At 39.0% G+C, this 22068-nt stretch overlaps 3 protein-coding genes across 11 annotated transcripts in view; all 3 read right to left on the bottom strand.

Annotated features, from left to right (window-relative positions):
• LOC124387485 (polymeric immunoglobulin receptor-like) overlaps nt 1–22068 on the bottom strand; it is a 117270-nt gene that overhangs the window by 20408 nt on the left and 74794 nt on the right. The gene's annotated exons all lie outside the window — the stretch shown is intronic.
• LOC124387695 (polymeric immunoglobulin receptor-like) lies at nt 5251–14970 on the bottom strand. 4 transcript variants are annotated; one of them, XM_046852216.1, is made up of 9 exons: nt 14749–14970; nt 12672–12715; nt 12258–12578; nt 11052–11393; nt 10735–10884; nt 10517–10621; nt 6913–6977; nt 6665–6813; nt 5251–6484 (listed from the first exon to the last, which is right to left on the bottom strand). In XM_046852216.1, the coding sequence occupies exons 1-8, from the start codon at nt 14754–14756 to the stop codon at nt 6718–6720; spliced, it is 1131 nt and encodes a 376-aa protein (XP_046708172.1). In that variant the 5' UTR covers nt 14757–14970; the 3' UTR covers nt 5251–6484; nt 6665–6717. The 4 variants fall into 4 exon arrangements, with proteins under 4 accessions (XP_046708172.1, XP_046708167.1, XP_046708160.1 ...); XM_046852211.1 differs by having other exon boundaries at nt 6913–6980; XM_046852204.1 differs by lacking the exons at nt 5251–6484; nt 6665–6813; nt 6913–6977 and adding exons at nt 7982–10052; nt 10156–10211.
• The window catches only part of LOC124387734 (CMRF35-like molecule 8), a 56581-nt gene continuing 52371 nt past the window's right edge, over nt 17859–22068 (bottom strand). The window contains exons 1-6 of one of the 4 annotated variants that reach the window (XM_046852315.1): nt 21451–21576; nt 21330–21368; nt 19125–19466; nt 18889–18987; nt 18439–18506; nt 17859–18355 (exon numbers count right to left, since the gene is read on the bottom strand). In XM_046852315.1, the coding sequence (XP_046708271.1) occupies nt 18185–18355; nt 18439–18506; nt 18889–18987; nt 19125–19466; nt 21330–21368; nt 21451–21493 (762 nt within the window). In that variant the 5' untranslated portion in view covers nt 21494–21576 and the 3' untranslated portion in view covers nt 17859–18184. The other 3 variants (XM_046852307.1, XM_046852272.1, XM_046852265.1) reach the window with 3 other exon arrangements.

Below are 22068 nucleotides of genomic sequence, written 5' to 3' on the forward strand. Positions count from 1 at the left end.
ATATTTTTAATCAGTAAACTTTTGTTTTATTTCTGCACCAAGTCTCAAATCAAACACAAAATCCACCATGTTTTACACAATTAACTCTAGGTGGTGAGTAAATTACTCTACGTGGCGTTTTGTGGGTTTTTCCCTCATAATGGCGACACGAACATAAATTACTGTCTTTATTGATCGTACAGATAAAAACAATACATCATTCAAATCTGTAAAATCTCTATGATTATATATAAAAGCTTCTTAATTTGAAGAGGTGCACTTTCTCCGGTATCACCTCATTACTGTCTGTGTGGAAACATAGCAAAGGCTCTTAATGATGTCCACACGTCTCTGCACTGTTATAGCCTTTATATTTAAACACTGTACATATGCTTACATATATATCACATGCTGTACATATGATACATGTTTATCTGCACTATTTGCACGATTGCTACTTTTTGCACTTCTGGTAGATGCCAAACTGCATTTTGTTGCTATCTATCTATCTATCTATCTATCTATCTATCTATCTATCTATCTATCTATCTATCTATCTATCTGTCTGTCTGTCTGTCTGTCTGTCTGTCTGTCTGTCTGTCTGTCTGTCTGTCTGTCAAATATTAATATGAGGTGAGGTCCAGTTAACAGCTAAAACAGGTAGAAGTAATAACTACTTTTTACTTAAGTACATGTCTGAGCCAAGACTTCTTTACTTTTACTTAAGTAAAAATGTATAATCAGTACTTCAACTTTTACCCGAATATTTTTAAACATGAGTATCTGTACTTCTTTTTAAGTAATGGATGTGTGTGCTTTTGCCACCTCTGGTGAGGGAGTGTTGTCTCAAAGCAGCGTAAACGACTTACTGGCTATAGGCAGAAGAATTGTTGGACACGTTTGGAACACAAATAAAACGGTTCCAGCAAGACGTGAGTACGCGGTGGAACAGCACTTATTACATGTTGCACAGCCTCTTTGCACAAAAACGAGTCGTGGCTGCATATAGCGCAGATCACGAGCTCCCCGTGACATTCACTTCACACCAGTGGGCTTAATAGAGAACATTCTCTCTCTTCTTGCCCCCTTTAAGCAGCTCATTAAAGAGATCAGCTCCTCTGATGCATCTGTGGCGGACGTTATTCCTTTAATCGCAGCACTAAAGCGTCTCTTAAGCAAAGAGGTTGAGACGGATCACGGAGTGAAAACAATGAAAAGTACACTCTTAGAGTTTCACTGAGATCTATTCGGATCCTCTGCACTTCATTGCGACTGTACTTGATCCGCGTTATAAAGATCATTACCTGATGCGGAAATAAAGCAGCGCGCAGGAGAAATGATCCAGACTGCGATAGAGAACCCACAGGGAGACAGAGAGGGAGCAGCGCACAGTGCAGGAGAAGGAGATCAGAGCACAGAAAAAAAGAATTGTCTCTCTGCACCAGATGAGGGGCATGCACCCTCGTTGTCTGATATGTTCACTGAAACCTGCAAGAAAGTGCCTCAAATAAGAATAGGTAGGCTATTTATTCTGTTTTGGCTTAGGCTACTATATGTGACTATCAGATTATAGCCATATTTTTTGCTAGATATTTTTTTAATTTAAAATTTTAATTTATGTACTGGTCCTATTTAAATACACTCTCTCAAATCTTTCTCAAATGTCAGGCAGTCGACAAGCTCAACCACTCAACAGCTAGATGGTTATCTGTCTGAAGTCCCCATCCCCAGAAGTGATAACCCTCTTGTCTACTGGAAAAATAATTACGGCCGCTTTTCTGACCTGGCAAAGTTGGCACGCAAGTACTTGTCTGCTCCGTGCACAAGCACTGACAGCAAGAGACTGTTCAGTGCAGCAGCCCATGTTCTCGATGAGAAAAGGAACAGAATTCACTGTGATAAAGCAGAAAAGCTACTCTTCATCAAGAAAAACCTGCTAGTACAGTGGAACCCGGTTATGTCACCGGCCTAGGGGAAGCCAAAAAGCGTCGAGATAACTGATGATGGAGATAAACGAAAACCAATATGGCGGCAATACATTAACTAATTAATATATTAATTAATTAATATGCGTTATTAAATGAGAATGTGCATGCACGTGTTTTTTGAGGTTTTTTTACACAGCAGCGTTGCCGCGATTTGTTTAATTGGTCATGCGGATAACCTGTAATGTGGATAAGGAGGTGGAAGCCGAAGTAAACGCAAACAAAGTTTATTGAGAATACTCAGGAGATAATCCACTAATACTTGTAGAGAAGCAGTAATATCCAGTGGTGCGCTCCGGGAGCGCGGTCCACGGAGTTCTGTAAAAGCAGAGACAGTTCGTGTAGAGAATCCACGGATCCACGCTATGGAAAGCACAGCACTGAGCAGCAACAGATAAACGTGGTGCAGACAGCGTAAACATAGAAAACAGCAGGAGCGGGGTAATCCGGGGTGCCGTTGAGAGAATGCGGAGTCCGAGAAGAAGGGTACGTAGCGGGATACGTATACGCGATTACACAGACCGACATGAACCAACACATACGATCATGCACAAACAATAACGGACCGCGAGTGTGTGGAGGTGAGGGGCTTAAATAGGAGATTGGATGAGTGAGTGAATGAGAGTCAGGTGTGTGTGATCAGCATGACTGCGAGGAGCTCCGTGCGGGAGAAGAAGGTGCTTTGGGGAATGCCGCCGCCAAAGGGGACGTGGGGGATTCCTGACATAAACGACGATAAGTGGCAAAGTTTTCCCCCCTTGTGCTCGAGATTTTAGGGTTCGGCGACATAAAAAAATCGACATAACCGATTAAAAAATGCTTAGACAAAGCGAGAATTTGGCGGTTCCACTTCATAAACGTCGACTTAATAGGGTTGGCGAGATAACCGAGGTCGAGATAAGTGGGTTTGACTGTATATTTACAGAGTAATCTGGAAGCAACATGTTTCATCTGTTAAAACACAAAATTATAGTTTTTCCTTCTCTAACATTCAGCTTTAATACAGTGTAGATCTCTATTTTATCAGACACACTAAAAGCACACAGGCATGTTCCAGTGTCCTTCACTGTTTAGTTTTGTTCTGATCTTACAGAATGATTTTGTTTTTTTCTTTATATTCATCCTCTTATCTGCACTTAATGCTGATTCCTACTCCTGTATATGCACTCACTTCTCTAGTGCCTGAGCTTCCTGTAAAATGTTCAAATCATGTTCAAACTATTACAACTGTAATGAGGTAACTTATGATGAAAAAAAGGCAGGAGTGAAATATCAGACAAACAGAACAATACAGAGCAATCAGAAACATAATGACGTGTCTAAGCAAAAAGGTAAAGGATATAATGAGCAAAGACGACATGCTCAGATACACACATTGTAATGAAACGTCTTGCAAAGTGTCAGGGATCCACCTGCCATTACCCCCTCGGAGGTTCTCACGCTTCCTCTCTCTGCCGCGCTCTGCTAAATGCCGACACCTGACACTCTTTACCGATTCCCCTACACCAGGGGTGTCAAACTCAAATTCACAGTGGGCCAAAATTAAAAACTGGGACGAAGTCGCGGTCCAAACTCAAATTGTGAGTGCAATTGTGCATGTTTTCCGTCTCTCCAGATCTGTAATGTTTAACCTTTTCATATGGAAACAAACTTTAGTTTTGCATAAACATTGAATCTGGAACAACCAAAGTTTAATATTATAAACACATTAGAAATTAAATTTGAAATAAAACACACCAGTGGTATTCGTTTCTTATTCTCTCTCTCTCTCTCTCTCTCTCGATCTGTAGACTTTCTAATTCCTTTATAATGTCAACCTTTTTTCACAGGGCAACAACAAAACAACCAAAATTAATAATAATTTCCTTCAATTAAAAAAAGCAATCATTCAACCATTAACAGTTCATGCTTTAGAGTAGAAAAAGTGCATAAAGACAACATTCATTCAAGCTCAGTTTTTACACTCTGATTTACTCTGATTGGTTAAAGTCAGATTCCTGCATCTCTTCTTAGATGCAAGTGCATCATGTCTGGGGTTTAGGCTCTGAGCTGAGCATCATGTCTGGGTTTAGGCTCTGAGCTGAGCATCATGTCTGGGTTTAGGCTCTGAGCTGAGCATCATGTCTGGGGTTAATCTGAGCTAATGAAATCCTCAGGATTAAGTGAAGATGTTCATCAGTGAGAATCCTGAGTGGTGTTTTGTTCATCTTCATTAAAGAGAACAGTTACACACCCAGATAATGTGCTGGTGAACTTAGAGAGTGTTTGAGCAGCTTGGGCACGGAGTTGGTGCAGTGTGTCGGAGAGAAACATGGAAACTGTGCAGCACACACAGAGTCGTACTTTGACTTGATCGTGTCTCTACACTGGAGTTCAATCAGCTCGATTTGGAGGTTGGTTGGTGCGCTTTCCAAACCAACCACAAACGGATTACTGAACAGTTCAAATATGCATTTCTGGGATTCAAAGTCGGTAAATCTCCTGGTAAATTCAGCGCTGAGTACGCGGAATTTTTCAGCGGTCCCGACTGACACGCCCGCGCGCTAACAAAGCATTCTGGGATTTGTAGTATTAGCGGTGTATGCGCTATACACTGGCAGGCTCTAATACACACTTGATTTGATCTCGCGGGCCAAATCTGGCAAGCGGGCCCGAGTTTGACACCCCTGCCCTACACAGTATAAACTCCCATTCCCATCTCACTTGTGTCGGATCTACTTCATGGCTTCTGTGAGTTCCTAGGTTCCTGACTGCCAGCATTCCCTACTGGTTCCTGATCCTTCTTCATGTCCCACGAATTACCCTCATTTACCTTAAACATTTTATTTGTTAAATTCCACCAGTCATGATTCAGTATTTAATATTTCAGCTCAGTAGTCATCACCATTGTTTCTCAACACCTGATCAGGAAGCTGAGCTTGTTGGACCTGAAGCCCTCCTTATTTATTTAGGTTTTAATTTGCTATTTTTTTAAGAGACTCACACAGAACCTACACAGATTTGCTTGTGCATGTAATACTTTGCACTGTCTTTTGTGTGGGATTGTGTGTAGTTGAGGAGTAGCGTAAATTTAGATTAGAGTAGCGTATTTGGATCTAAAATATGCAACATCAAAAATGTTTTATACAGATGTATTTAAAGCCCTAAACACATGTCAGCTATATACAGGTGCATCTCAATAAAATAAAATATAACTGAAAAGTTAATTTATTTTATTATTTCAATCTAAAAAGTGAAACTCGTATATATTATATAGATTCATCACACACAGACTGATATATTTCAATTGTTTATTTCTTTTAATTTTGATGATTTTGGCTCACATATAACAAAGACCAATCAAAAAAACCCTAGTTTTTCAGCCAGTTCCAGTGTGCAAACAATCAAATGTTAATAATACTGTGAGATAAAAAATAACTACATGTGAGTAAATGTTTTCTCTTAGTGCTCCAGGATCAAACTTACTGAGGATATTTATTACTGCATATCAGTGTGTAATGTCTACTGCCCCCTAGAGTACAAGGTGGTTGACAGAGGAATGAGTGAGAGCTGGATTGTGTTTGAATTCTGAAAGGTTCAGAACATTGCAGAGATCAGCTTCCTGCACAACAAACTTTCTGCTGACTGTCTGTGAACATGAGGGATGTAACACAGTGACACTTTCTGTATCTGTATCTCTGCAAAATTCTTCTGTGAGTCACTGCAGATAAGGGGATGTTGGATTTGGTGTTTCAGCTTTTAAGCTCTTGAATATTTTATTCTGTAAATTCCACCAGTCATGATTCTGAACTTGGAAGAGTGGGAAGTCAGTTGGACCAAATGACATACCGGTAGAAGCATGGAATTGTTTAGGAGAGATGACAGTGAAGTGAAGCAGGAGGTAGCAGAGCTGAAGATTTTCATTGGGATTGTGGACGATGGACAGGATTAGAAACATATAAAAATTACCACAGTATGTTTTATCTGCTAAAACACATATTTTTGTTTCCCTCCTTCTCTAACATTCTGCTTCACTACAGTGTAGGTCTCTATTCCATTAGCCACAGAAACAGCAATACAATGAAAACTGAAAACTTTCAAATCACTTGAGCCAATATTTTTTTTTCATATATGTTCAATAGAACATAGAGAACATAACAAATATCGGTTTCCAGCTGCTGAACAGATTAGTCGTCTTTGGTGCATTTTCCGTTTAATGATGCACCCAAATGTTCTTTACAGGTGAAAGATCTGGACTGCAGGCTACGAACCCATGCTGTTGTAATAGCTGCAGTATGTGGTTTTGCATTGTCCTGCTGTTATACACAAGGTTTTACCTGAAATAGACGTCATCTGGAGGGGAGCATATGTTGCTCTAAAACCTTTATATACCTTTAAGCATTCATAGACCCTTCCAAAACATACCAGCTTCCCATATAGTATGCACTTATGCACCACCATACCATCAGAGATGCTGGCTTTTAAGACAGAATGCTGATAGCACACTGGAGGGTCTTCTTTCTCTTTGGGTATAGAGCTTTCTAAATAATAAAGAGAAGCAAACATTTAGTCAAATGCTGTATTGACTACCGTAACTAATTTTGTTGTGTATTCACTGCGTTTTCTAGAATATTTGATGTTTCTACATGTAACAGTCATGATTTGGGTAAAAAGAAAAGAAAAAGACGTGACAATCTCCATCCAAAAATCTATTCAATTACCACAGTGTAACTGACTGAAGAATATTCACATGATTCCTCATCCTTAATCCTCATTAGAGCTGGTGGAATTGCTGTACATAAATCACTGTTGTGTACATCAGACCTTCAGTATATTTCTCCTCCTCATAGTCACACACTGGAAGATGAGCCTTAAAGAAAAGAGAAATAGAATTAAAATATATTTACGATTTCACACTTATCTTTTATTTTTTTTGCAAATTAAGATGCACACTGATGAAGATAATTACCCCTTTGTCATTTCCTGATTCTTGATCAGAATGCCTAGAAAAAGAAACTGTAGTACAAATAGAACCTGCTGAAACACAAGAGGTCAAATAATCAGTAGATATTACTGTTATTTACTGTTACAACACCTCCTTATTTCTTTATATTTCTTTATGTTTTTATTTGCTATTTTCTGAGACTCACACAGAACTCAGATTTGCTGGTGCATGTCATTCTTTGCACTGTCTTTGTTTTATGTAGCACCAGGGTTTCTGGAGAAACATTGTCTGATTTCACTGTATACAGCATCATATATATATATATATATATATATATATATATATATATATATATATATATATATATATATATTGTTGAAATGACAATAAAAGCTTCTTGACTTGACTCTTTGCTGTCAGAAATGTAAAACGCTTCTCAACCCAGTGTTTTTGCAGTTAAAAATAAACTGAAATGGATTTTGGGAATCAAGATCCCCTTCCCTGGTGTCATTCAGAAGATCACAGGTTCCCATGTTTAGACTGGTCTTTTCTTCAGAGACTTTTACTCCTTATTATTGTCACCTCTGACTTGCTAAATCTGGATCTCTGCAAAGTTGCTCTTTGATAAATGCTATAATTAAAAGCACATACATATAAAAATCCACATTTATAGCATTTCTCCAGTGGTGAAGAATCAGGACCTGCAAGACCTTCTTTAATGGCATAAACACTATCAGAACCAGTGAATTTAATCTAGATTTTTTATAAACTTTCACATTTAGGGCATTCTGGTTAGGACTTTATGGCTGGTTCACACCCCCAATGGGTTTGCATTTGTTTTATTCTGAGAGAGACTTTGTTTTTGTAATCTGGAATCTTTTTCATATATGGATTTGGAATATGGATTTTTCATTATTCCTGCGTCTGTCTCTGCATTTGAGTTCAAATACCTCTCTGTATCAGATTGCTTGAGCTCCAGCCTCTCATGAAGTTGACCCTAGTTTTCGAGGGGCTACAATACCAGAATGTAATACCTGTGCATTGATGCTAAATCAATACCATAAGTGACAAATAACCAGCCTCCAAAGATAAGTAAATTGGAAACAATTTTACTGAAATAATAAGGAAAATAGATTCATATCTTAATACCTTAATCCTAAATTACATTTTGCTGTTAGATATTTATATATTTTTAAATGAAGTAATACAATGAAAATATTTTTAAATCTTCTTATCTTTTCAGTGCAAAAACATAGTGCAAACAAAATATCAGGATCATAGGTTACATTTTGACTTTGAAAACAAATAATGCATCTGAAGTACCACAATTAATGTGCATATGCATATCTTTTCAGTCTTCTAACGGTTTCGAAGCAATTTGGGAAGCACTGCCGCCTACAGGTGACATTTGGAACAGCAGCGTATGAAATACCGAGTTCAACAAAATTATGACATTGTACCGGTTGAAATATATTATATGCAGGCATTTTTCCAGTACCGGTATACCGCATATCCTCGAGCAGAGATGACCTTGCTAGGTCGCCACTACTACCAACTCTTATTTGTTCAGTAGTGATCTTAGGCTAAATTTGGATCTCTGCACTGGTGTTTTCTTATAGTTTAAAAACAATTAATGGCATTTTGTGGCATCTCTTATCTAAAAAATAAAATAAAATAATGCAATCTAATAGTTGTTTAGCTGCTCAAACACTAAAGAAACACTGAACTGCAGAAATGTGTCTATTTTACTGAGTAACATCCTAACAAATGCAACAGTGAATATATAATACAGCCATCATTTAACATAATTTATCAAAAAAAAAATTATTAAACAGCAACATTATACCAATATATCAGCACCTCTATAGATTATCAAAATAAATGAATGGACAAAGTGAATTCAGGCACAAGAAAATGCATCACAATCTGGACATGTTTAGTTTTATTTAGTTACAGCATCCTCTAATCTCAACATCACATGGCTATGGATCAGAACTGAAATGTCTGAATTTAGGAAATCCATTAAAATAACTGGACCATGGGTAATGTGAGGTCACGTGCCAATCAGAACAGGCTGTATGTTGTGATTAATTAAAATAAGAGCAGGCCCAAATTGTCTCACTCTAGAGCAGGGGTCACCAACATGGTCATTATTGATAATTATTGTGAGAAATCATTAACATGATCAGTTTCTTAACATAGATGAATATCATTCATTATTAATAATAACATATAATTAAATGTAAATTGAGCTAATTTTTTATTTCAGGAGTGTGAAATATGCAAAAAATTAATCGGTACCCAAGTAGTAGCTCTCTGTGTCAAAAAGGTTGGTGACCCCTGCTCTAGAGGAAACTCTTGTTAGAGTTTGAGCATGAGTCACACTAGTTCCCTTATCAGAGCGGTACTAGGCCGACAAGAACACAATGACACACACAGAGGGGAAACCACAAATATGAAGAAATATATTCAATCAAACCACAAGTATGAGAGTGGAGCCCACAGAGCAACAAACTGATCTTTACATCAAATGCTACTTGCAGATTTCTGGCTAACTGAGACCCCCAGCAGCTGTAAACTGACTGATTTTAGGCACAAAAAGCATTTCAACTATCTAATAAAAAACTAAGCCTTTTTGAATCGTAGCTGTAGGGTTTTGGTCCATTGAGGTAAATAATAATGCAACACCACAGCTATAACATCTAAAATACATTTTCAGGCAAAAATTACTAGATTGTGTTTAATACTGTTTTGGGCATGGAAGATAAAAGGGATGAGGAAGATGAAAATAAGCAAAAGAACAGTTTAAACGAAGCAGTGCATTTCCAATGCCACTTACTCAGAGTTAAAATCATCAAAATAAAAACAGTCAAATCAATCAACATAAATGACTTTCTGCTGCTTCTATCAGAGGGACTTTAGTGTAACTGAACTGTGGAGTAAAAGTCCTGATCAGGAGGGTCTGTGGGACATTTAACAGTAGAATAAACAGTAGGATCACAGGGGCTTGCAGGTAACTCAGTGTTTGCATAAACAGTTTGAGGAAGCTCAGAAGGAAATGTGTGTAGTTGAGGAGTAGCGTAAATGATTGAAAATCCTGTGTCTGAGGCAGAAAGTCGTCTGGTGTCTTTAATCTCCTCATACTCACAGAGAGCAGGAGGAACCTGACAGAAAAGTGAAATAGAAAGAAATAGAAAGGTTTTTTTACCCTTCTTTGTTTGGTAATAAACTTTGGTAGTGAATAAAGTCAGTGATAAAGACAATCACCTCTTGGTTGTTCCCTGAACTTTGGACAGAAGTCCTGTGAGAAGCAGCTGTACCTCCTTAAAACAGCAGTCAAGTCGTCAGAAAATGTTATTATTGTTGTTATTGTGAAGTTTGATTGAGTTTTGTTTGGAAAATCAATTAAGTATCATCCATTAGGACATCGCACATCCACCTACCAGGATGCCTTTATGAGATCAGATATGTAGAGCAGGAACCTGAGCTCAATAATAAATGATGGACACTGGAACTGTGAGGCAGCAAAACTACCTGCTGCACCACCTGATCATGAACCAGTCACACATTTGATAATGTGTGTGTCTGTGCATGTGTGTGTGTGTGTGTGTGTGTGTGTGTTTTATACCTTTCATCTTTTGTCTTTTCTGTAGAATCACAAGCAGGACTGAGATTCCAATTAGAAGTAGCAGTAGAATTACAGATACAGTGATCACAGTGGAAGCTGAAAATACTGGAAGAGAAACAGTCACTTTTACGTACATTCTGTACATTCATAAGGGATCAAATTCACCAAAGTCATGTAGTTATAGTGTGTGTGTGTGATGTGCATCTGAGCGGAATCACCTCCTGGAGGAGAAGCTGGAGGAGGCTCATACAATGATGATGATGATGATGATGATGACGATGAAGATATTGATGATGATGATGATGATGATGAATATAAAGATGATGAAGGTTGTGTAGGTATTGAGGTTGGAACCAGGGCACGTGGATCTAAAGCAGTGAAGCATTCAATTCACTAATAAATAACATGAAGTAAGTGAATCTAATAAATGACTGATAGCAGTACAGATTTAACACAATACATTTTACATGTTCTAAGTTTTGAGCATCAGAAAAACTGTATGATGGACATGAAGACAATGTAGAGACAAACTCACCAGTAACTGTCACTCTGATCTGTGTGAAATAAACCTTGTATCCATGATCAGATGTCCAGGCTGCTTCAGCTCCACACCAGAATTCACCAGAATCCTGCTCAGCTACATTTCTAATACTCACAGTGAAGATTTGTTCTGTTCTGTCATCATACAGAGAAAATTTCCCAACATTTACATCTTTTCTACTTTCTTTAACAGATTCTTTATAAACACAAGCAGCAGGTTGCAGCCTCTTGCAGAGAAACTTGGAGTGATTCCTGAGGGATTGTGGGTATTTACAGCTGATGTTTAAATCTCCTCCTACATGGACAGTCTTACTGATGAACTTCTCATAGGACAGATCTGCAAATCAGAAAGATTCAGATCAGTTTATATGTATATAAACTAGATATTTATACAGTATATTTACAGAGTAATGTGGAAGCAACATGTTTCATCTGCTAAAACACAATTATAGTTTGTTTTCTTCTCTAAAATTCAGCTCCATTACAGTGTACTATTGCATCAGACACACTAACAGCACACGGGTATGTTCCAGTGTCCTTCACTGTTTAGTTTTGTTGTAATTTAAGTAAAACACCACTGATTTGTTCTGATCTTACAGAAAGATTTTGGTTTGTCTTTATATTCATCCTCGTATCTGCACTTAATGCTGATTCCTACCCCTGTATATGCACTCACTTCTCTAGAGCCTGAGCTTCCTGTAAAATGTTCAAATCATGTTCAAACAATTACAACTGTAATGAGGTAACTTATGGTGAAAAAAGGCAGGAGTGAAATATCAGACAAACAGAACAGTACAGAGCAATCAGAAACATAATGAAGTGTCTAAGCACAAAGGTAAAGGATATAATTAGCAAAGACAACATGCTCAGATACACACATTGTAATGAAACGTCTTGCAAATGAACTGATATAAATACAAGAAGTGACTGAAAGAAGAATGAAAATTCAGTTTGCAGGTTGGTTTAATTTGCTGTTTTAAATATAGTCAGAAAATAAAATTAAATGCACAGAAAGATGATTAATATTTTAGGCAGGAAAATATGAACATGTTTGATGTCAGTATTTAAACAGAAGAGTAAAAAGTAAAAAATATGTTAAAATGATAAAGTTTAATAATGAAGTGTGATAACTTGGTATTGTGTCTGCTAATGACATTAGAGCTTTGTGAAGATAAACAGAAGGCAGTGGTTGGAGACTCACCTTCCTTTACTTTTAGTTCCACTGGTGTGTAAATGTCCTTTCCCAAAGATATATCAACTCCACACTGATACGTTCCAGTGTCCTCTACAGTGAGCTCTCTGATCATCACACTGAACTCTGCTGATTTGGTGTCATCAAACAGTGAGAATCTTCCTGAAGTTACCAACATGTTTTTATCCTTTGTCCTTATTAGATCAGAACAGCCTGGCGATGAACCCTTACAGAAATATTTTTGTTTTTGTGTGTAATCTGTATCATACTTGCACTTGATAAGGACTCCTCCTCCTGAATATCCTGTTACTTCCTTGGAGTCTCCTCCATCTAACAAAACACCAAATATCCATCTAAGCAAAACCTTCCTTCATGTAACACTGCTGCTGATAGTGAGGATTATTATAAAGTGCATTTCTTTACCTGAGATCAGGCAGAAGGTGAAGATGAAGAGGAGGATCTTCATCCTGAAGTCACACACACACAAAATCCACTTCAGGAAGATATTAAAGCTCCTGTTCTGCTACACACTGTTACTGTCTCTGTCCTGCTCTGTGAATGTGCTGCATCTTTAACTGTGTCTTAACCAGTAACTGATGCCGTACCCACTTCCCCTTCTATCTGCGTGAGTAAGAGCTGTTCAGGAAGTGTATTTGTGAAATATGTATGAACTACATACCGTAAACATGAATAACGGTTTCAAATATATGACAAAAAAAAAACAACCTTTGGTAAGTTCCTGTGTGTAAACAATCATTAGAAGGTGTATAAGTATGAGTTGAATGTGGTGAATATCAGGGCATATGAGTTTTGTTCAGTTTAGACTACTGTAACGCTTTACTGTCTGGGTGTGCGAGTAAATGCATAAATAAGCTTCAGTTAGTTCAGAATGCAGCAGCAAGGGTCCTCACTAGATCTAGGGAATACGACCACATCACCCCTGTTTTAATCAGTCTACACTGGCTCCCAATCAAATCTCACATTGATTATAAAATATTACTACTGACGTATAAAGCACTTAACGGTCTCGCACCGCAGTATCTGAGTGAACTTCTGTATCAGTATGACCCTCCACGCCTACTGGCTATCTGTTGGTTCCTCACATAATGAAGACTACAGCAGGGGGCAGATCTTTCTCTTATAAAGCCCCACAGTTATGGAACAGCCTTCCAACCAGTGTTCGGGACTCGGACACAGTCTCAGTGTTCAAGTCGAGGTTGAAAACTTATTTATTTAGTCAAGCCTTTTATCAGTAGATTTTTCTTAGGTAAAGGCTCAGATCTGGAGGGAGCATGGATATAGAGTGTTTGGTGAACTGGTATATTTGTATGCTGTCGTCCCCTCACATTCACACGTTCACTCAGGTTTGTTGACGGTGGTGTGGTGGGTCGTCTCTTATCCCAGAGATCCCTCATGTCTGTGTTACCTTCTGGTTCTCCCTTTTAGTTATGCTGCCATAGCGAGTCTTGCCGGAGTCCAAACTGCACAGTGACATTAACTTTCATACACCAATAGTTACACTTAATAATCCATATCCTTCTCTTCCCGTCACCCCTCTCTCTCTCTCTCTCTCTCTCTCTCTCTCTCTCTCTCTCGATCGAGTTAAACATGCTCCTGAGGCTCCAGTGACCACTGTTCCTGCCCCTCTTCCCTCCGTGGATCTTCACACGTCTGTGCAGCTTGGGACGGTCTCTCATCGACACCTTGGGTGGTTCCATGTAATCCTGGAGTAGAACGGGTGCTTTTGAGGACGGATTGGACTGTAGTTGGTGTCGGCGGTCTGCTGCACTGACTCGGGAGTGCAGTTTGCTTCTTCACTGTACCCCGCAACATTGTATATCTGCTTCAAATGGACATTTGGTGCAACCCAGATGAGGATGGGTTCCCTCTTGAGTCTGGTTCCTCTCAAGGTTTCTTCCTTATGCCATCTCGGGGAGTTTTTCCTTGCCACAGTTGCTCATCAGGGACAAACATACTTACAAAGAACATATTTACGTTCAATCACCACATTATCTGTGTAAAGCTGCTTTGAGACAATGTTCATTGTTAAAAGCGCTATACAAATAAAAATTAATTGAATTGAATTGAATATGAGCATTTTCCATGTGATATTTTTCCTCTCAGAGATCCACGATTAAATTTACTTAGGAAATGTATTACTCCATGTCACTGTGGGCTGTCTACTGCCCTCTAGAGTACAAGATGGTTAACAGCAGAATGAGAGAGAGCAGAACTGTTTTTGAATTATTTCAACAAATTCTCTGCTGTCCGTCTGAACACGAGTGTCAGCCCGCTTGAGCACTTCAGGCATTACCGCCTCAATCACAGAGGAAACGCCCACTCCCAACCAGCTGCACGGATATGGCGTATGATTTTCTGGCACTTATAAGGACGCCTGAATCCTCCAGTCAGTGCCAGATTGTCTTTAGGCTTGCCCTGATCACTCTCCAGCGTATTCTGTTTTGCTTATTCGTTCTTTTGTTTGTTCTTTGTCTCTGACCTGACCATTCTGTCCTCCGGCTCGGCTCGGCTCGGCTCGCGCTGAACGCGCTCCGGTTTCCGGTTCGGCTCTGCTCAGCTCGCGCTGAAAGCGCGCCGGTTTCTGGTTCGGCTCTGCTCTGCTCGCGCTGAACGCGCTCCGGTTTCCGGCTCGGCTCTGCTCGCGCTGAACGCGCGTTTCGGTTTCCAGCTCTGCTCTGCTCGCGCTGAACGCGCGTTTCGGTTTCCGGCTCGCGCTGAACGCGCTCTGGTGTCCGGCTCGGAATCCTCACCCTCCGCGCACATCGGCTCCCTGAATCGACTCCCGGAATCGGCTTCCCGATTCAGCTCTGCACAGCTTTTCTCCCCTGCTCCTTTTGCATCTGCCTTGGATCCTATAACCTGAACTTTCTGACAACGAGAGGTGTAACACAGTGACACTTTCTGTATCTGTATCTAAATCTACAGTAAATCTGTACAAAGCCCTTCTGTAAGTCACTGAAGATAAGGGGATCTGCTAAATTCTGTAAATATGTAATATAGATGCTGATATAAACCCAGCCATTATGGATGCACAAGCCAGTGCACTCTTAGGGCCGGTCCCAAGCCCGGGTAAATGGGGAGGGTTGCGTTAGGAAGGGCATCCAGCGTAAAACATGTGCCAAATTAAATTTGCTGATCACCAATGAGAATTTCATACCGGATTGGTCGAGGCCCGGGTTAACAACGACCACCACAGGTATCGTTAGCCGACAGGGTACCGGTGGAAATTGGGCTACTGTTTGCCGAAGGAGGAGGAGAAGAGGAGGAAGACGTCTACAGAGACGGCAGGGAAAGGAGCAGTGTAGGAAAGTGGAGGTTCGGGTTGGTACTTTAAATGTTGGTACTATGACAGGTAAAGGGAGAGAGGTAGCTGATATGATGGAGAGTAGAAAGGTAGATATGTGTGTTCAGGAGGCCAAGTGGAAAGGAAGTAAGCCCAGGAACATTGAAGGTGGGTTTAAACTGTTTTATCATGGTGTGGATGAAAAGAGAAATGGTGTAGGGGTGATTCTGAAGGAAGAGTGCAGTAAGAGTGTAGTGGAGGTGAAGAGAGTTTCTGATATGGTGACGTGAAGGTGAAAGTTGAAGGGATGATGATAAATGTCATCAGTGCCTATGCTCCACAAGTTGGCTGTGAGATGGAGGAGAAGGAAAAATTCTGGAGTGAATTAGATGAAGTGGTAGATGGTGTACCTAGGAAAGACCGATTGGTTCAGGTACCTGGGGTCAACAGTGCAAAGTAATGGAGAGAGTTTTAGAGAAGTAAAGAAAAGAGTGCAGGCAGGGTGAAGTGGGTGGAGAAGAGTGGCAGGAGTGATTTGTGATAGTAGGGTATCTGCAAGAATGAAAGGGAAAGTTTATAGGATTGTGGTGGGACCTGAGATGTTGTATGGATTAGAGACAGTGGCATTGAGTACAGGAGGTTGAGCTGGAGGTAGCAGAGCTGAAGATATTGAGGTTTTCATTGGGAGTGACGAGAATGGACAAGATTAGAAATTAGTTTATTAGAGAGACAGCTCATGTAGGATGTTTTGGTTGAGATTGAAATGGTTTGGACATGTGCAGAGGAGGGACATGAATTATATTGGTAGAATATCAGTACTTAATATTTCAGCTCAGAATTCATCACCATTGTTCCTCAACACCTGATCAGTAAGCTGAGATTGTTAGACCTAAACACCTCCTTATTTATTTATATTTTTATTTCCTATTTTTTATGAGACTCACACAGAACATTGCAGGTGCATGTTATTCTTTTGTGTGGGATTGTGGGTGGTTGAGGATGCAAGTAAATTTAGATTAGAATAGCGTATTTGAATCTGAAATATGCAACATCAAAACTGTTATATTCAGATGTATCCAAACACCTAAACACATGCCAGCTTTATACCGGTGTATCTTATTAAATTTGAATATCATTAAAAAGTTGATTTATTTTAGTAATTCAACACAAAAAGAGAAACTTGTATATTATATAGATTAATCACACACAGGCTGATATACAAACCCGATTCCAAAAAGTTGAATCACTAATTCCCCCAATGCTGCGGTGAAAAATAGTAAAGCAATATCAGAAAGGAGTTTCTCAGAGAAAAATTGCAAAGAGTTTGAAGTTCTCATCATCTACAGTGCATAATATCATCCAAAGATTCTGGGAATCTGGAACAATCTCTGTGCGTAAGGGTCAAGGCCGGAAAACCATAATGGATGCCCTTGATGTTCAGGCCCTTAGACGTCACTGCATCACGTACAGGAATGCTACTGTAATAGAAATCACAGCATGGGCTCAGGAATACTTCCAGAAAACGTTGTCGGTGAACACAATCCACCGTGCCATTCGCCGTTGCTGGCTAAAACTCTATAGGTCAAAAAAGAAGCCATATCTAAACATGACTCAGAAGCGCAGGCGTTTTCTCTGGGCCAAGGCTCATTTAAAATGGGCTGTTGCAAAGTGAAAAACTGTTCTGTGGTCAGAAAAATCTAAATTTAAAGTTATTTTTGGAAAACTGGGACGTCATGTCATCTGGAATAAAGATGATAAGGACAACACAAGTTGTTATCAGCGCTCAGTTCAGAAGCCTGCATCTCTGATGGTATGGGGTTGCATGAGTGCTTGTGGCATGGGCAGCTTACACATCTGGAAAGGCACCATCAATCCTGAAAGGTATATCCAAGTTCTAGAACAACATATGCTTCCATCCAGATGTGGTCTCTATCAGGGAAGACCTTCTATTTTCCAACATGACAATGCCAGACCACATATTGCATCAATTACAACATCATGGCTGCGTAGAAGGAGGAGCCGGGTACTGAAATGGCCAGCCTGCAGTCCAGATCTTTCACCCACAGAAAACATTTGCACATCATCAAGAGGAAGATGCGACAAAGAAGACTGAAGACAGTTGATCAACTAGAAGCCTGTATTAGACAAGAATGGGATAACATTCCTATTCATAAACTTGAGCAACTTGTCTACTCAGTCCCCAGATGTTTGCAGACTGTTATAAAAAGAATAGTGGATGCCACACAGTGGTATACATGGCCTTGTCCCAACTTTTTTGAGATGTGTTGATGCCATGAAATTAAATATCAACTTATTTTTCCCTTGAAATGATACATTTTCTCAGTTTGAACATCTGATATGTCATCTATGTTTTATTCTGGTATTCCTGTATTCAGGAACAGAAACATTCATAAAGATTTGACACACAATCTAAGATGGCAGGAACTCTGGACTTGAAGCTTTTTTAATAATACAGAGAAGCAAACATTTTGTCAAATGCTGTATTTATTGACTACATAACTCATTTTTCTGTGTATTCACTGCATTTCATTGAAGATTTTGTGTTTCTACATGTAACAGTCATGATTTTGGGGTAAGAAGAAAAAGACGTGACCTAATCCCATCCAATAATTTATCCACATAAAGCAGTGTAACTGACTGAAGTATATTCACATGAGTCCTCATCTTTAATGCTTATAACCGCATTATTAGAGCTGGTGGAATTGCTGTACATCATCACTGTTGTGTACATCAGACCTTCAGCAGATTTCTCCCCCTCATAGTCACACACTGCAAGAGGAACCTGAAAGAAAAGAGAAATAGAATAAACATATACTCACTTTTTTCCCACCACAAATTAACATGCACACTGATGAAGAAAATTACCGTTTTGTCATTTCCTGAATCTTGGTCAGAACGACTACAAAATGAAGCTGTAGTACAAATAGAACCTGCTGAAACAAAAAGGTCAAGTAATCAGTAGTTATTAGTGTTTAATCTTTTAACAGTGTGTGTTACAGTGTGTACAGATAAAAGTTATATAATGTTTTTGGTGGTGAATTCGAAATGATAGTTAAATTAAACATGATTAAACAGTAAATCAAGCACTAAATGTGTTTTTAGTGGATTAACAGAAGCGCTCAAAATTGTAGTGGAACTTGAACTTAGCCACAAATCTGCATATGGATGGATATGATACACACAGGACCTCAGTGTTCATTAACTCATTTATTTGATTCAACAATTAATTACTTCATAAATTAATTTAATAATATTCATTTTCAGTAATTAATTTGGTCTTATTAATCACAGGGCAAAACTAATAAAGAGATTTACCTTGTATATTGCATCTCTTTTGTAAAATCACAAAAGGGATTGAAATTCCAATCAAAAGCAAAATTACAGACACAGTGATCACAGTGGAAGCTGAAAATCCTGGAGGAGAAACAGTCACTTTTATTTACCTGCTGTACATTCATAAGGGATCAAATTCACCAAATGTAGTTAGTGTATGTGTTATTGATGAGACAATTTTGATGAGACAATGTGTCTCCATGTCTCTACAAACTCACCAGTGACTGTCAGTCTGATCCGTGTAAAATAAACCTTGTATCCATGATCAGATGTCCAGGCTGCTTCAGCTCCACACCAGTATTCACCAGAGTCCTGCTCAGTTACATTTCTAATACTCACAGTCAGGATTTGTTCTGTTCTGTCATCATACAGGGAGAATTTCCCCACATTTACATCTTTTCTACTTTCTGTAACAGATTCATTATAAACACAAGCAGCAGGTTGCAGCCTCTTGCAGAGAAACTTGGCCTGATCCCTGTGGAATTGTGGGTATTTACAGCTGATGTTCAAATCTCCTCCTACATGGACAGTCTTACTGATGGACTTCTCATAGGACAAATCTGCAAATCCCAACCAAACAGATCAGGTTATATGTGTATAAATTAGACATTTATATAGTATATTTACAGAGTAATCTGGAAGCAACATGTTTCATCTGTTAAAACACAAAATGATAGTTTGTTTTCTTCTCTAACATTCAGCTTCAATACAGTGTAGGTCTCTATTTCATCAGAAACACTTATAGCACGTGTATGTTCCAGTGTCCCTTACTGTTTAGTTTAGTTGGTATTTAAGTAAAACACCACTGATTTGTTCTGATCTTACAGAAAGACTTTGGTTTGTCTTTATATTCATCCTCATATCTGCACCTGTTGCTGATTCCTACCCCTGTACAGTGAGAGCCATTATTCACAAATGGTAAAAACATGGAACTGTGGAGAACCTTCCCAGGATTGGCTGGATGACCAAAATTACCCCAAGAGCACATCGATGACTCATCCAAAAGGGTCACAAAAGACCCCACAACAACATCCAAAGAACTGCAGGCCTCACTTGCCTCAGTTAAGGTCAGTGTTCATGACTCCACCATAAGAAAGATACTAGGGGAAAATGGTATGCATGCAACCATGAATTCTGCTGTTTACCAAAAAATCCTGAAGCATAATGTCTCTCCATCTGTTCATGACTTCAAACTGAAGTGAACTTGGGTTCTGCAGCAGTGCAATGATCAAAAACACACTAACAAGTCCACTGCTGAATGGCTGAAGAAAAAAAAAAGAAGACTTTGATGTCGCCTTTTTCTGACCTGAATTCTATTGAGATCCTGTGGCATAACCTTAAAAAATGTGATTTATGCTTGAAAACATTCCATTGTGGCTGAATTACAACAATTCTGCATAAATGACAGAAATTTCTCCACAGCGCTGTAACAGACTTAAGTTATTGCAAACGCTTGATAGCAGTTGTTGCTGCTCAGGGTGACCCAACCAGTTAGGTTTAGGGGGCAAACACTTTTTCACACAGGGCCATGTAGTTTGGAATTTTATTTTCCCTCAATAATAAAAACCTTCATTTAAAAACTGCATGTTGTGTTTACTTGTGTTATCTTTTACTAATATTTAAATCACGTTTAAACAATTACAACTGTAATGACTTACAGTTACCGGTAACTTTTGGAGGAAAATATCAGTCAGGAGTGAAATATCAGGCAAACAGAACAGTACAGAGCAATCAGAAACATAATGAAGTGTCTAAGCAAAAAGGTAAAGGATATAATGAGCAAAGACAACATGCTCAGATACACACATTGTAATGAAAAGTCTTGCAAAAATAAATGGCACATGAACTGATATAAATACAAGAAGTGATTGAAGAAGAATTAAAGTTCAGTTTGCAGGTTGGTTTAATTTGCTGTTTTAAATATAATCAGGAAATAAATCAAAATGCACAGAAAGATGATTAATATTTCAGGCAGGAAAAGGGAATTATTTGAACAAAAGAGTACTAAGTAAAAAATATGTTAAAATGATAAGGTTTAGTAATGAATATGAATGAATATATGTGTGATAACTTGGTCTTGCATCTGCCAATGACACTAGAGCTTTGTGAAGATAAACAGAAGGCAGTGGTTGGAGACTCACCTTCCTTTACTTTTAGTTCCACTGCTGTGTAAATGTCCACTGCCCAAGATTTATCAACTCCACACTGATACATCCCAGTGTCCTCTACAGTGATCTCTCTGATCATCACCCTGAACTCTGCTGATTTGGTGTCATCAAACAGTGAGAATCTTCCTGATGTTACCCACATGTTTTTATCTCCTGTCTTTATTTGGTCAGAACAGCCTGGCCTTGAACCCTTACAGAAATATTTTGGGTTTTGTGTGTATTTTGTATTATACTTGCACTTGATTAAGACTTCACCTCCTAAATATCCTGTTACTTCCCTGGAGGCTCCTCCATCTAACAAAACACCAAATATTTATCTTCCTTCATGTAACACTGCTGCTGATAGTGAGAATGATTATAAAGTGCATTTCTTTACCTGAGATCAGGCAGAGAATGAAGATGAGGAGGAGGATCTTCATCCTGAGGTCACCCTCACAGATCTCCAAACCAACTTCACTTCAGAAAGATATTGAAGCTCCTGTTCTGCTACACACTGTTTCTGTCTCTGTCCTGCTCTGTGAATGTCATATTTAACTGTTTTAACCAGTAACTGATACCGTGCCAACTTCCCCTTCTATATTCATTAGAAAGAGCTGTGGAAAGAGCTCAGGATGTGTGTGTGTGTGTGTGTGTGTGTGTGTGTGTGTGTGTGTGTGAAATAAGTGTGAATTGCAATATAACAATACAAAATATTTCTGACAGAAAACACAGCCTTTGTAAACAATTATATAAAGGTGTATGAGTGTTTAATATCACGGCATGTGAGCAATTTACTGGATATTAATTACTTCACGTCAGTGTGTACTGTCTACTGCCCTCTACAGTACTTTTAGAGGTTAACCGCAGAATGAGAGAGAGCTTGACTGTTTGATTTATAAAAGGTTTCGAAAATTTCAGAGATCAGCTTCCTGCACAACAAATTCTCCGCTGTTCAGTGTGGGCACTAAAATACATGAGAATGAAGCTGTGGCTTTAAACAATCAGATCTGCAGTG

The sequence above is a fragment of the Silurus meridionalis genome, chromosome 1 (assembly GCF_014805685.1).
Source record: "Silurus meridionalis isolate SWU-2019-XX chromosome 1, ASM1480568v1, whole genome shotgun sequence".
Classification (NCBI taxonomy): Eukaryota; Metazoa; Chordata; class Actinopteri; order Siluriformes; family Siluridae; genus Silurus; species Silurus meridionalis.

What these genes read in the sequence shown, in the direction of transcription:
- LOC124387695 (XM_046852204.1), bottom strand. An exon ending in GGAACTAAAAGTAAAGGAAG is followed by an intron (nt 11,394 to 12,257) that starts GTGAGTCTCCAA and finishes TCTGATTTGCAG; the next exon opens with ATCTGTCCTATGAGAAGTTC. An exon ending in TCCAGCTTCTCCTCCAGGAG is followed by an intron (nt 10,622 to 10,734) that starts GTGATTCCGCTC and finishes TTTCTCTTCCAG; the next exon opens with TATTTTCAGCTTCCACTGTG.